The following is a 15,384-nucleotide window of genomic DNA, read 5'->3' as shown; positions in this document are numbered from 1 at the left end:
GAATTCAAGAAAATTATTTTAATGCTCTATTTTAACAAATGCTCATCAAAGGGTGCAGCATATTATGGATCAATACATTCTGAAAGAATGTAAAGTCTCAATTTTTAAGATTTTAAAATTTTATTAAAGAAAATCAAATCTCAGTTCATGTTTCTAGTCAATGTGTTTCCCATCTTATTTTTCTGAATATTTTGGGTTTGAAAAAAGCCAAATTCTTTAATGAATTTAATTTGAGGCTTTCATTCGCGTCTAGATTTTGGAAACAGCACAGCAAGGTGATCTTTCTCATGTTGCTGAGTTTTCATTGTGCTGTATTGTTATTATCATTTTATCATTATTAATATTAATATGTAGGATGCTTATCTGTTACATAATTTAAAAATGACTGTATGTAACTCTGCATGACACACACAAAGAGGCTCCATCATTTATAGCATGTAGGCAAAAGGAAGATAATTTGATTTGCTGTTTTTTTTCTCTAGATGGGTTCAGCTTTGTTTAATTTACTGCAAATACAACCATCCGAATTCCAAACTGAAGTCATGGAGCCCTAAGATACACCGTTACAGGTTGTCATCTATCTTGTCTTAATCTTATGAAAGGCCTCAGCTTCAGTTTATGTTTCCTGGATTTTTAAAACACTTTCCATTGTTTTCTTTACAAATTAAGAGGTAATACATCCAGAAATCTAGTCACTGACTTTGAGCTCATTGATTAGCTTTCAGATTGTTTTCTTCTTTTACCACGATCCTTTTTGTACAACAGGATTAAGATCTGTTTGAAGTCAGGGAAAGGATATACTACCCTCATTTGATGTCCAAAAAGGAGTGGGGCTATCAGGTCACCTTATGTAGATTTGTTTTGTTTTGTGTGATAAAACATCAGTATCCTTTTTAATAGTGGCTCTGGCCCTGACCTTTCCAGGGCAGTGCTTTCCGATGGTTTTGAGACTGGCTTATTAGAAACAGCTGTTTAGAGATGTTACTGATAGGGTAATGGTAATACTGAGTGTGTCTCAAATCCATAATCAAGGAGTAAAATTAGTGCTAGGTTTAGGACTGTCCTGGAGGGCAGAAAGCTTTCTGCACCATAATAATTCTTTTTAAGCCTTTCTTTCTAATTTTTCCAAAATTAGTTGAAAATAAAGAATACACTGAGTCAGATTTATCCCTGGTTTAACCCCAGATTTATTTCGTTCACTAGAGTTATGTTACAGATATCTGTGTTTCACCTTTTGGTCTTTTAAATTAGCGTATTAGGGGAAAACAAACTTTTTAATATTTGTTATAATATGTAAAAGAATCTACAGAAATATGTTTTTATTTCTTCTTAAATTCTCTACATAGAATGATAAATTGTGCTGTTGTGGTCAGTAAGACCTTAGTATTTTCCATGATTTTCCACAAATAAAAATATTATATACATGTGAAGCGATATGATATCATAATTTTTTAAAGTAGGACTCCCTTCTTATACTGCTTATAGTATGGAAAAGCCCTTGATAGTTTTACTTAATTCTTTATTTCATTCCTTATGTACCAATCCTGCAGATTTTACTGAGGCAAACTCCCACTGAAGCTAATTCTGAGTAAAGACTGGGTTCATAATATTACTTAGCTCTTATACAGCACTTTTCCTTAGTTCAGGGGTGGCCAACCTGAGCCTGAGAAGGAGCCAGAATTTACCAATGTATATTGCCAAAGAGCCATAGTAATACATCAGCAGCCCCATCAGCTCCCCGTACTCCCCTCTTCCAGCACCTCCCACCCACCAGCAGCCCCGCTGATCAGTGCCTTCCTCTCCCTCCCCGCACCTCCTGATCAGCTGTTTTGTGGATTGCAGGAGGCTCTGAGGGGGAAGGGGGAGGAGCGAGGCACGGCAGGCTATGGGGAGGGGGCAGGAAGGGGTGGAGTGGGGACAGGGCCTGTGGCAGAGACAGGGGTTGAGCAGTGAGCACCCCCTGGCACATTGGAATGTAGCTCCAGCCCCAGAGTCGGTGCCTATACAAGGAGCCGCATATTAACTTCTGAAGAGCTGCATATGGCTTAGGAGCCACATGTTGGCCACCCCTGCATTAGTAGATCACAAAGTGCTTTACAAAAGAGGTAAGCATCATTATCCCCATTTTACAAATAGGGAAACAGAAGTGAAAGGGCTTGCGCAGATCACCCAGTGGCTGAGCTGTGACTGGAACTCAGGTCTCCTGCGTCTCCTACCAAGTTATTTATTTGTAGTTACACACTATAGGGTAAGATTCATCTATATGCTACAGTAACTTTGTGCTGCTCAGATGCCACAAAGTAGCCAGAGTGCAGCAAAAATCTGTCCCATAATTGTCAAGAAATGTTTAACGTTTAATAACTCTTCACTTTGATACTGCTACTCTGACATTGGATGGATGGATGAAATGTTTGTTCTAATAATCATTTTTCCCTTAATAGTAAAGTACAAATACTGTAGATATAAATCTCAGCTGAGGGAAACTATAGATGTTGATATTTCAACTTAAAGTTAGACACTAGAAAACTGTCGGCTATGCTGAAATTCATCTGGCTAGTAGCTAGGCTGTTAGGTAGCCTAGAGATATGATAAGCATGAATTTGAATTCAGATGACCCTGGAATTTAAAGGTGTTTAAAATCCAGACCAAGATCCAAATATGATTTTTGCAAATGACTTCTGTCTTTATGAGTGGAATCAAAACTCTGTATCCAAAAGCAAAAAATGTTGAGCTGTTTAAAATCCTGATCCAGACTTCACAACCTGAGCCCATGGTTTGAGCATTGGCCTGCTAAACTCAGGGTTGTGAGTTCAATCCTTGAGGGGACTATTTAGAGAACTGGGGTAAAAATCTGTCTGGGGATTGGTCCTGCTTTGTGTAGGGGGTTGGACTAGATGACCTCCTGAGGTACCTTCCAACCCTAATATTCTATGAATCTAAACATTAAAGTTGCTTAGGTGCAAACATAAGTAGTGAGGTTACATGCAGGATGATCACAAATGAGGTGAGATCTCTTTGGCATTTCCATCAATATGAAAAGATGCCTAAGCCACATGTTATGGCACATGAGCCAAAAGATAATGAAATGGGACATGAGATCCCCATACCTTATCTGAAAGCTGAAACAAAAAAAATTCAGCTGTTCCATTTGGAATCCTTTCTAAAATGGATTGGAGTCAGGAATCCTGGTTAAAGGCATATGTTTATAGTTTGGTATGAATTTTGAAACAGAGTTTAATCAAAGTAAAATTAATAAATCCATTAAATAGATTTTTCAAGGTGGTACTTTTTTTGGCTTGTCTTCTTTGCTTTCCCTCCTCTCCATGATCTTTTAAGCAATATAAACATCTGACAGTATGTTTCTTTATATATGAGACTGTTGCCATATGAGCAGTCCAGGTGTGGCAAAGGCAGGAGTCTTTCTCAATATGAGATTATCCAAATAAGTGTTTTCAACACTTCAGTGGAGGGAAAATCCTAAATTTGAAAATGAAGGCAGTTTCCCCATCAGTCATCATAAAAAATCCAGGATTGCTTTTGCACATGGCAACATCTCTCCTAAAAGGAGTCACTGAAATATTTAGTAATCTGATTTTCTGAGTAATCTCATCAACTTCAACAGAATTCCAAAGATCAATAGAAAATTGTCCTTCAACTGGTTTAAAATTAAACTGGGTGCACACAGGTTGCAGACCATATAGTTAAAAATGGGACAAAGGCTCTAGAAAGTAACAAAGCCCTGATCCCTCAGTACTTATTCCCCAGCCAGCTAGGACCATTCTATTGCAATGTATTTTAGAAAATCATTCCTTTAATATTCCCTATTTATACCAACATTGAAGCTAAATACAACAGGGGCCCAATCCTGCAAACATTCTCTGTGCACATCTCTCACTAATTTTAATTACTTCAGTGGAAATTTTGCATACAGGATGGCCTGCAAGGTTGTGTTATAAGTTACTAATATTTAGTGGAAGCGTATAGTACAGGACCATTAGTAGAGCTACCAATAAATAAATATGTACAGTAATATTTCTGTATGTAGTATAATAGAAGAAAACTGAATCTTGTAGCAAAGTTTAATAGTTTTTACAAGCAAGGTGCATATAAGATGCAGCCTTAATGTAGATGTGGAAGACAGAGAACCTAATTATAAAAGTACACTGTATTTGTAAAAATATCATTATAAAATGTGAAAGGTAAGATAAAAGTGCTTCAGAATGGAATTTTCCACTTCTTTTAAATCTAAACTTTTGTGAAAGAGGGAACATAATGAGGCCTGATAGTCATTTCTTCAGAGAAATAGTGACATTTGAGGGGAAAGTTGACCAATACATATGACTTATTGGCACTGCCTTTTCCTTTAATTCTTTATATATGTGTTTGTCTGCAAGTGAAATACTATTAGGATATTATGTTAAACCATCATTAAAAGAGCTATAATAGAAATGAAAATTGCATTGGATCATTAAAAACATCTCTCTAATTATTTATCTTTGCATTTCAAATTTAAAACATGTATTTCTGTGTTTAACAATAAAAAGCCCCACCTATTAATAAAGTCTAGACATCCTGACAATAAGTAGATTCCCATTCATATAAAGATATCACCTCCCAGCGTAACACAAAAATTACTTTACAAGCCAATGAATACAAAAGCAAAATATGCCCCATTCCACTGCACATAAAGAACATGATCCAAAAGCCATTGAAGTGAAAAGAAAGACTCCTAAAGACTTCAGAGGTATTTGGCTCAGGTCCCAAAACCCCAAGCCTTTCTCAGAAACCCTATAAATGGATGGCTTTTGCCGTGTAACCGAATGGTCCACAAATCTGGGCTAATTAAAATGCATAGAATTTCAAGTGCAAAAGTCAAAGATAAAGTATTTTAGAAGAAAAACTACATTGATTTATTTGATACAATCAATAGTTTGTGGCATGATGATATAAATCTATGAAAATCTCATTTATAAATTTGGGAAGTCTAAAAGAAATCTTTAAGTTAGTATATTATTCAATTATTACAAAATTTACATACATCATTTTAGTTAACATTAGCTTGAGCTCAGAACCTGCGTGGCTTAAAATAATGGGAATAAAATACAATATTGCTTTTTTATATTTTAGTAGTCAAGTTATCATTCTACAATTGGATATTTGGGGTCGATAGGTAAGGTAATGAGGATACATCAGCGGACAGTAAGACTTCTTTCAAAAAGACACCAAATACAGTATTTGCATTAAGCAGCAGGTTCTGCTTATGACAGAACATCACTTCCATGGAAACATGGAAGACACATTTTTGTAAAATACTGTTGATATTGCCAGATTTTGTTGGCAGAATATTCTTAGGCAAAGTATAGTGGCTTTGAAATTGCTCCAAAATAGTTTCCAAACTCTTTTAAAATACATATATAAAAATTTTACCCATTTTTATTATCTCTATTCAAAACAAACCATGTGTGTGCGCGCACACACTTTTGTAGGACGACTGGAAATAATTTTAGATTGTTATTCTGATCAACTTGCTTCTGCCTTCTTTCCTAGGAAGTGTGTAGAGAGCTCTGGTGCCTCAGCAAAAGTAACCGCTGTGTTACTAACAGCATTCCAGCAGCTGAGGGTACTCTTTGCCAGACAGGGAGCATTGAGAAAGGGGTGAGTTCAAATGATTTATTGTTTTAGAAGAAGTATAAACACTGCAAAAATGAAAAACTGAAAGTGCTTACTCTTTGATGCTTAGATGACATGCACTAATTCAAAAAGTGGAAAAGTCCTAAATAATTTGACAGAAAATACCATTTTTTTAAACCAGTATCTATAATTTAATAAGAATTTTATCCCTGTTATAGAATGTTATAGGTTGGCTTGAAAAATATGTAGGAAGGGTGCTATCCTCTATCTGTTTTCAAATAAATTTCTATAAACCCCCTATTGATTTAATCTTTATTAAATTATATAGTACTCTTCCATAATGGATTATTTTAACTCTGGGTTTATCATGTTTTCATGAATGAGCCATGACATACATCTGGAGACTGAAAATTTTTATTTTGTTCAAAGATAAAAAAAACTTTATTCTTCCAGTAATAAGCCAAATCACTCAGGCGTGTAGAAAAAAGCTGTCATAGTAAAAGGGTTCTTTATGGTCCCACATTTACCACTGACAGCTGTTTTGGCTTTTAGGGTTATTTCTATAAAACCCTTTTGTTTTCATAACTACTCAGTTTTAAAGGACTTTTCCATAAGAGCTGATAAACTTTCAGATTATAAGGGTTAACGGTGATATCTGCAGAAAGTAATTGTTTCAATGGGGATACACAGAGATTTATTCTCTTCTATCGCAGGTCTACAAAGGCTGTGTGTATGTGTGTCTGCACATGTATATTTTTAATAAAAAATCTAACATTTTGTGTGGTTAGTAAAGATCTCTGTTAATTTTTTTCCATGGAAAATGTTATGGCCAACAATGTGTAGTCCATTCAGAACTATGAGCAGAAAATAGAAATAGAAATATTTTTAAATAAATCAATTTACTGAATACAGACAGAAACAGACCTGAAATAACTTGAGTTTCATACATCCATTTGCAAGATAATATACAATGCACTTTACACAGGTTTGTTCAAATCGACAAGACTAATTGTATAAAACCATTCTGATAACTCTCTGGGAATTAGTGTATGTGTCAAAGCTACATTTGTAGATCAGTCCCTAAAATTTACTGCTCCAGACTGGATTTAGGCTAACAATGACTACTGTCATTTCTCCTCAGTTCTAACTCCTGCCATGTTAGTTGGGCTAGTTTCAACAAAGATTACACTACATTTTGATTTACAATCTGATGTTTAAATAAAGAGAATGAAAGCTTTTGGGGAGTTGTCATAGTTTATTAATCCTTGCTGATGACTTCATTCAAAACATGCTGAGTTTGGAAGTATTGGTAAATCTTGTTAAATAATTTAATTGATGGGGTCATTAAAAATAATATTTACAGTTAGCTAATAAAAATATGGAGATCTTCACATGCTACCAAAAAAAGGAGCAATAGAAAATGATAGGATCCTTATTCTTAATCAGCAGTCTACGTTATTTTGGAATCATCTGCCCTTGCCAATGACAAGAAGCAATTTACCTCTATTTATATGCTTAAACCCATGAGACTACAGTGAAAAAGAAAAAATGCTCTAAAACACTGTTAGTGTCCATTTGGCAGAGATTACAATCATTCTCTTCTCTACAAAATATCATGTCCAGTCATCAGACACTTATTCCATCATTGGATTTTAGTAGCAGTCATGGGAGCATGTATATTTTTTACAACTGTAAAATTATTCATCTCACTAAACAGTAAAGAAGCTTATCTGTAAATTGGAACTTGAAAGTATCCTGTAAATTAATAGTTCCTGATAGCAAAAAGCCATATAGCACAAATTCTTTCCAAATATGAGGTTCAGTTCACCACACACTAAGGAAAAAATAATAGCTTACATTTCTGTAACACCTATTATTATTATTAACACATATATTGAAGTTGTGCCTAAAGGGTGCAACTGAATTGGTTCCCATTGTGCTAGGCACAGTCCAATCATATAATAAATGACAATAACTATCCCAAAAAGCATAACTGTACTTAAACCATATTGAGAAAACCAATTTCTGCTTTCAATTTAATTGGCGTAAATTCTGAGTAAATGTGTTAAATCAATGAAATTACTCCAGATTTACAACGGTGTAAATAAGAGTAGAATTTGGTCCAGAGTGCAAGTGTGTATAGTAACGGCATATCTGCAGAGCTGGCAGCAGTATCTGTAATTAAGATTACCTAACACTTTTTATAATAAGGGCCTACTTTCAGTTGCTTATAAGCTTGCCAAACTTTAACCCACTTGGGCTGAAATTTTCTATGCAAGTTCTGCCTGAGGCTGAAGATATTTTTGAACATTTAAACAGAAACTGTTCAGCTATTTTTGACAAAGACATTAGGAAATAATACATTGTTTTACCAATGTAAAATTCTTACAACTGTTTTGTTGAAAAGCTCTAGTACTTCCATGCTTTGGTGCAGGGACTTGAAATTTGGCACGGTGTTACCCTGGGCCAAAACGGTGCCTTTTGCTTTCCTGTTGAAAACCCAGCCAGATTTGGCTGAGGTAGGAGCCTTAGATATTATTTTTTGTCCTTTTGTCATATATGCAATATTATGCTGCTGCATAATATTATATATATAAAATGTACTCTATTATAAAATCTCTAGGATTATTCTTTTCTTCATAAATTTATACATTTGTTTTGCTTGGAAAATGGATTATAGATTGCTATCAATTATTTTATTAGCTAAGTTATCTTTAGAAAATTGATACAGTATTGTTCAAACTTTGTCTGGTAGGTAGGTCACCAGCAGTTTTAAATAAGTCATAACATACAGGCTGCAAGTAAAATAATAAATAATGCAAATTTTTATAAATAATAATGCACATTTTTGTCATTACATTTAAAGCAACTCAAAAAGGATTAACTTTTTCTTAAGCCATCAACCTGGACTTGTTTTAGTCAGTTTACCAAAGTCCTCACAATCTGCTTCAGATTTAAAATAGGTGATGAATTGCAGACCATGGCAAAAATTACAGACAAACAAAAGGTACAGTAGGCAATTTACCCATTTTCAGATGAAGATAAGGTAACTGTTGAAGTGATTTATTTATTTATTCTATCCACAGATTTTTCTCATTATTTTGCTTTCCTTAATCTACTGACACATTTTGCTGATTGTGATAATGAAAGTCAACTTCAGCTCCTAAATCAATAGGTTATTTCTTGGAAATGGATATAATTGATAGTATAAGGGTGCACAGCCAAGGTTCTTGCATCAAATTTCATTTGTAAAATTCTAAATGAACATTATGAGTTACTTAGGTTTTAAAGAAGAGATTGTTGCATGAAAAGTGTAAATATCCTGTACACAAAGAACAGTGTCAGTGAAAAGCTTATTGTTGGATATTGAACTACATACCATAACAACATATTATGGAAGCTCCAGTTGCAGCACCATAGCTAAGGTGAGATGAATATTGCACTTAAAGTAAATTCAACCTCTTTATTTTGTATGAAAAATAAGCATATTACCCGCAAATGTAACACCTGGCATCACACTTTATTTTATCTTTAATTATCTTTATAACAGAATAACACAGATTGTTCAAACTTCCTGTATAATTAAACTCACTGAAATCTTGAGCCTAGGCTATATAGTGAAAGCATTGTGAGGTTTTTTTCTGATTAATGGACATTCTATTCTATTCTATCACAGAGAATTCTATAAAGAATTGCCCTTTTTCAAAATAGCTGCTATTTCCTGTTTTTCTCAATAGGACTGAGGCCATGACCTGCTTTTAGCAAATACACCTCTACCCCAATATAACGCTGTCCTTGGGAGCCAAAAAATCTTACTGCGTTATAGGTGAAACTGCGTTATATCCAACTTGCTTGATCCACTGGAGTGCGCAGCCTCTCCCCACCCCGGAGTGCTGCTTTATCGCGTTATATCTGAATTCATGTTATATAGGGTCGCGTTATATCGGGGTAGAGGTGTATGACCATTTTGTCCATTCACCTGGTCCTTAGTGTTCTTCTCCTATTCCTGGCAGCAAATGGGGCCACATTTTCTGTGAGAGAAGTCTGTGCCCCCAGTTCCATTAGAAAAATGAGGGCCTTTTGAAAGAGGACTTTTTTATTTCTTTGAAAGAGATTTTATTTACTAACCTCTGCTGAAGGATGAACTTTCAGTTTAAAAAAATAACAGCAAAAATGAGACTGCATCCTAAATATTTCTTTTCAAAAGTAACCCATTGAATGCTTTTATCTAACAGAGAGAGGAGGTAGGAGGTGGAATTTGGGGTATATGTGCAGCAGGATATAGGGAAGAGCAAGAAGCAGTGGAAATTTGGAGGACAAAAGAGAGGGGGGAAGTGTGGTGTACACCCTGTCTGTTTTGTACTGCTCTGGAAAAACCAGGCAGCAGTAAACCCAGTTTGGCTGTTTTGTGGTGCTCCAGAATGGTATAAAGTAGCCAGAGCACACCAGTAAATCTGTCCAGAAAAGTTAAAATAAAAAAATAGATTTAAGATTCTTACTTTGTATCTTCAGATTAGTAGAAATGCCACGTGGTAATAGTCTCTTTCAATTTTTTGTTTTTGTATTCTTGGTTTGGGGATAATTACAACATTCCTATAATATATTTTACCCTAAATTACTGATATATAGTCTCAATTTTAACTCTTTTTTAAAATATTTTTTTCTGGGAATTATATATTAAATATTGTATCTGTCTATGTGCAGGTACTTATATGACCCTCATCAACATAGCATTTGAATTTCCGAGCACTTTTAATAGGCTTATAAAATGGATGCTTGCCTTTAACGGATGTAATCATTATCACTTACTTTTTTACTATAAATATCTGTGTCATTAAAAAAATAAAACTCTTCAAATGTAATTTACTGAAATACTTCTTTACCCACCAGGGCATAACTAATCTGTGGAAAGCATTTCCTCAAAATATTAAGGAGGAGAAGAGCTTAATAGGATTCAGTAAAGAATTACACATTCAGATGAATAATAAGAGTTACATTAGAAAGGAAAATATACACTCTCATGCTTCAGAGCATAATCCAGCCGCTAACTGCCTGGATTTAGGGAAAGAAACTCCATTTAGAGAATCTTGCCCTCTGACAGATCCATGAATATCTGCGAAATCAGTGGGGTTAGTTAGAACCACAGGCATCTTCCACAGGGCAAACCCTACTGCCCCTAATGGAAAAATTCCATTAAAACTGACTACATTTGCTTATGTCAGCTTATAGTGAAAGATCCTGTATTTTGAACTAGGATTTAAAATATTCTGCCTCAGATGTTTTGAATGGGCACATAAGAATGCCCTTTTTTTGTTTCTCTAGCTGGTGGAGCATGAGGTTTTTGTAAACAGAACTGTGATGCACTACAGCAGCCCTGCTTAAAAAGAAGCTATATTAAAGGTAGCCAGCTACAAAAATCCCTATAGCATAGATAAATGTTTTGAAAAAGTGACTGGCATGTGTATGGCTAGCAAAATAAGAAGGCTAAAGGTCTCATTTATTTATGTTGATGCTAATCTCTTGTGTGTGTGTGTGTGTGTGTATATATATATATATATATACACTGCTGTACATGAATGCACTTGATGAAGGTAAATTACAGTCATTTCATTATTGATATTGCCATGTTGTTTCAATGTTCCTTCATTATGATTATGCCTATAGCACCCCTTATATCAAAGCACATTTGACAATTTAGAATGGACTTCTTGTTAAAGAATATAATTTTCTGATTGCCCTCCCTTCTTGCATTAATTGGAGAGAGAGTGTTTCAGTTTACTGAAAGTCACATCTTTACTCATATAAAACACCTGTGAAAATTGGAGTTTTGCCTGAATAACTTCAGGCTACATTCTGCTCTCAGTTACATTGCTGAAAATCCAGAGTAACTATGTTCATCTTAAGTAGAGTTACCCTGGATTTTCACCAAGCATAGAAAGTAGAATTTGGTCCTAAGTAAGGAGTGCAGGATTTGACCCCATATTACATAAATAAGATTTGTCATACCAGATCTATGAGATGATAAATTTATTGTAATCTGCATAATTTTATAATCAGTTCCTGGCTTTATACTGACAGTATGTATGTTCAGCGTATGTAACATATTGCAGATGCTCAGCTATTGTCTGAAAAATATTTCAGTACACATGTTCATTCAGTCTCTGAACAAATGGTAGCCGGCACGTATAATGATTTTCTAAACCCCATCCCTGGTGTCTTGGCTTTGCTTTTATTATGTCTGCAGTGTTAGTGTACTGAAATACTGCAACAAATTCCTTTTCCATTGTAACTTCACCCAGATTTTTTTTAATAAAAGAAAATATCATCATAAAAATTCCTTAATGGAGAACTCTCTATATTGTGTTATCAAGCTATTAGTTGAATAGTAAGTGGAGTGTTTTTACTTAAGCAGTCTTAAAAACAGATCCTAATGTCTAAATTCTAAAAGAATTGAAAAGACATCAGTCCTCTTTAATGAGAAATTCTAAGTAGGGTTGTGAATAGAAAAAAAGAAAGTTAGTCTTTAAACTTAAGCTCCTGGTGTATGTTAAGGATTTATAATACAGGATTTAGCTAAAGATAATAAACAAATCACATAAGCCCTCACCAATGTCTAAACATGGCTAGAGAAAGTAAAATATCAGTCTGTTATCTATACAGGGAATGCTAATGCCTATAATTGGTCATTGTCTGACCCTTATATTTTTCTGTCCTGATAACTCTATCAGCCTGAAAGCTAATTCTGTGTTTTCTGTAAAATCTTTCAGTGGTGTTATCAGGGAGAGTGCGTACCTTTTGGCACTTGGCCCCAGAGCATAGATGGGGGTTGGGGTCCGTGGTCAATATGGGGAGAGTGCAGCAGGACCTGCGGGGGAGGAGTCTCCTCATCCATAAGACACTGTGACAGTCCAGCGTAAGTAGCTAAAGTAAGCCGGAGCCAACAAAAAGATACATTTGGAAATTATTCAAAATTGTGGTTTCACATATTATCTGTAAAAATGTTTCACTGGTGTGCCAACACTTGTCTCAAAAAGAGCAGACAGAAACAGCTATGAAGGAGAAGTTTGCTAAGCATTGTTTCACATTTTTAAAATTTATGCATTATACATGTACTGTAAAGAAAGTCAGACTTTATATTTAGTAGTAACCAGAAAAATGTTCCTCCACAAACCTATTTATGCAAAATTAATTTATCTATGCCTTAGATATAATTCTGTCTTCTTAAAATATTATGTCTATGTTGTTCATATTGAATGTAAAATAACGATTGCTATTTAAGTATTAAAAAAGCAACATAGAATATTTTAAGGGTTAAGAATACAAAGAGTTACATACAAATCACAGTGAATAAAAATTACTGCCCATGTAATAAATTTTGCCCATATCACATTTGAAACTAATCGTTTTCCTGAGTTGCCACTCTCCATTGACTCTTTATATGGTTTGGCTACTCCTCTCCCCACCACTACTATCTGTCGACCAAGCCAGCTCTCTTTTTCCCCACTGCTCCTATCATTTACAGTTTTGTCCTTCGCTGATGCTCCTGTCAGCTCTGTTTGCTTCTCTTTTTCCTAATCCACATTCCAGAGAAGGTCTATCAGGCAGGCACACTTCTTTCTCTCACCACCACTTCTCATTTTAAATCAGGAGTTTCTCTTTGCCCTCACTGTTGCTCTTTTTCTGAATAGGCCTCCCTCACTGTTTCTATTACTGCTTGCTCTTTTCAGATTTATTACACCTCATCCTGGCTACAGTTACCTGTAGCCTGGGACACTTCTCTTCAGCCCTCATGTTTTTTCTCCTCATGCCTGGTGGTGTCCATTTCCATCCCAAACACTTTTCTCATAAGACTGAATTCTCCTCAATACATCCAGTGACATAAATATATGATTTTAGAATAATGTTGTTTGATTAAGTGTGATATAAAATACCCATGAAATGAAAATTTGTTAAATAAATTTTCTAATTACTTATAGATATTTCATTAATTTTAAAATAAAATGGAACACTCAGATTTTTTTCTTACCTGCTTTTAACTTAATTATCACCAGCCAGTCATGTGGTGCCTGACTAAACTCCCACTGAAGTCTACGTAGGCTTTCCTTGGACTTCAGAGAGAGATGGATAGCGTCTTGATGACATTGGGCACTTTGAGGGCCAATTTTGGTTCAGTCACATTAATGTAAATCTGGACTGACACTGTGGCTTTAGTGGAGTTACTCCAGATTCACATCTGTGTAATTTAGATAAGAATAAGATAATTGGTCTATAAAGAACGCAGCCTTAGCTACTGACCTCATAATATGACATATAATCTTTCTATATTTTGTTATATCTACAGATTTAATATGTGAAATTAATATATAATGTTTGCACACTATTCATTATCATTTTGAAAGGCAAGCATGGATAAACAGAAGGAATATATTTTAATTGCAGTTTTGTTGTATATTGTTTAATTCTATAGTTTGTGGATCTATGCAAACTACATAAATATTATAAAAAGGTAGGATTTTCAAAAGTGCTCTGCAGTGCTCTATTTTTGCTCCCATTGAACTCAATGGTCAAATTCTCATTGATTTTGGTGGGAGACGAGTTAGGCCAAGTTTAAGCACTTTTGAAAATCCCACTGTAAATTGTATATATATAATTGTATTTATTTATATCCTATATACACAGTATAAAGTCATGTATATAATACAACACATAAATAAATGTTCTTTCAGACCTTCTGGTGGAGGAAAATATTGTCTTGGAGAAAGGAAACGATATCGATCCTGTAACACGGATGTGAGTAAAACTGTATTCAACTATAACAATTAATCAACATTCTGTTTTTTCCCTCTGGAATCAATGGACAAAATTTGCCTTACCGCACTGCACCTTTAAGTGGGGGGTGGGGTCTGTTGTCCAGCTTACTGGAGGAAGGGGAATAGTGCTTTACAGCCAAGGCTCAGAAGCTGTTGCAAAAAGAAGGAGTAGGTCAGCGTGATGGAAGTGCTGGGGAGTTCAAAAGGTGCAAGCCTGGTGGGAGAAGCCCCTTTTCCCCAGATCAGGTGGAGCAGCACCCACTCTCCCTCTCCTTGAGGAGGCTAAATACCAGGTTTGGTCAGGACTTGCTGTGGGCATTGCGCTAGCTGCTCCTTTCTAGGACTGCTGGGAAGGAATTTTTCCCTCACCACCAGATTGGCTTAGGTGGAATGGGGGTTTTTTCACCTTCCCCACAGCGGGTTCAGGAAGGGCTTTGTTATGATGAGTAGGGAAGACTGTTAGGCTATGATGTCGCAACTCATTATGTAAGTGTGGGGCGGATGTCCAGTGCAGGTACTCCATAAATGGCTTGGTAAATGATTTTAAAAGGAGGTGGTTAAAGGTATAAAATAAGGGTGGTGGTGTTCAAGGCTCCTATGGATGGTATGGCAGGGATTTGAGGGGGGAGGGATGGTAAGGTCCCAGCAATGGGTTGGCTGGGGGACCTGGGTGGAAAAGTGAGGGGGGGGAGGAGTGCAGGCAGAAGCCTCCACCACCCCACCCATCCCCCGGATAGTTATTTAATGAACTATGGAGTTACCTGCACTGCACACTTTATCTGCCAGGTAGTCCCAGACATCAAATAATGATGTTGCGGCTAAGGCTGTCAAGGAATTAAAAAAAATTATCGTGATGAATCACACTGTTAAACAATAATAGAATACATTTATTTAAATATTTTTGGATGTTTTCTACATTATCAAATATATTGATTTCAATTAC

The 15,384-nt window shown here is 35.5% G+C and overlaps 1 protein-coding gene across 1 annotated transcript in view; it reads left to right on the top strand.

Moving 5' to 3' along the window:
• Positions 1–15,384, top strand: part of ADAMTS6 (ADAM metallopeptidase with thrombospondin type 1 motif 6) — a 311,564-nt gene that overhangs the window by 192,406 nt on the left and 103,774 nt on the right. Inside the window, exons 12-14 of the mRNA XM_039545681.1 lie at positions 5,548–5,655; positions 12,399–12,544; positions 14,358–14,421. Of these exons, the coding sequence (XP_039401615.1) occupies positions 5,548–5,655; positions 12,399–12,544; positions 14,358–14,421 (318 nt within the window). The remainder of the gene's footprint in view (positions 1–5,547; positions 5,656–12,398; positions 12,545–14,357; positions 14,422–15,384) is intronic.

Source organism: Mauremys reevesii, linkage group 6, assembly GCF_016161935.1.
Source record: "Mauremys reevesii isolate NIE-2019 linkage group 6, ASM1616193v1, whole genome shotgun sequence".
NCBI lineage: Eukaryota > Metazoa > Chordata > Testudines > Geoemydidae > Mauremys > Mauremys reevesii.
Note: the sequence above shows the minus strand (reverse complement) of the source record. Positions and strands in the feature narration are given on the sequence as shown.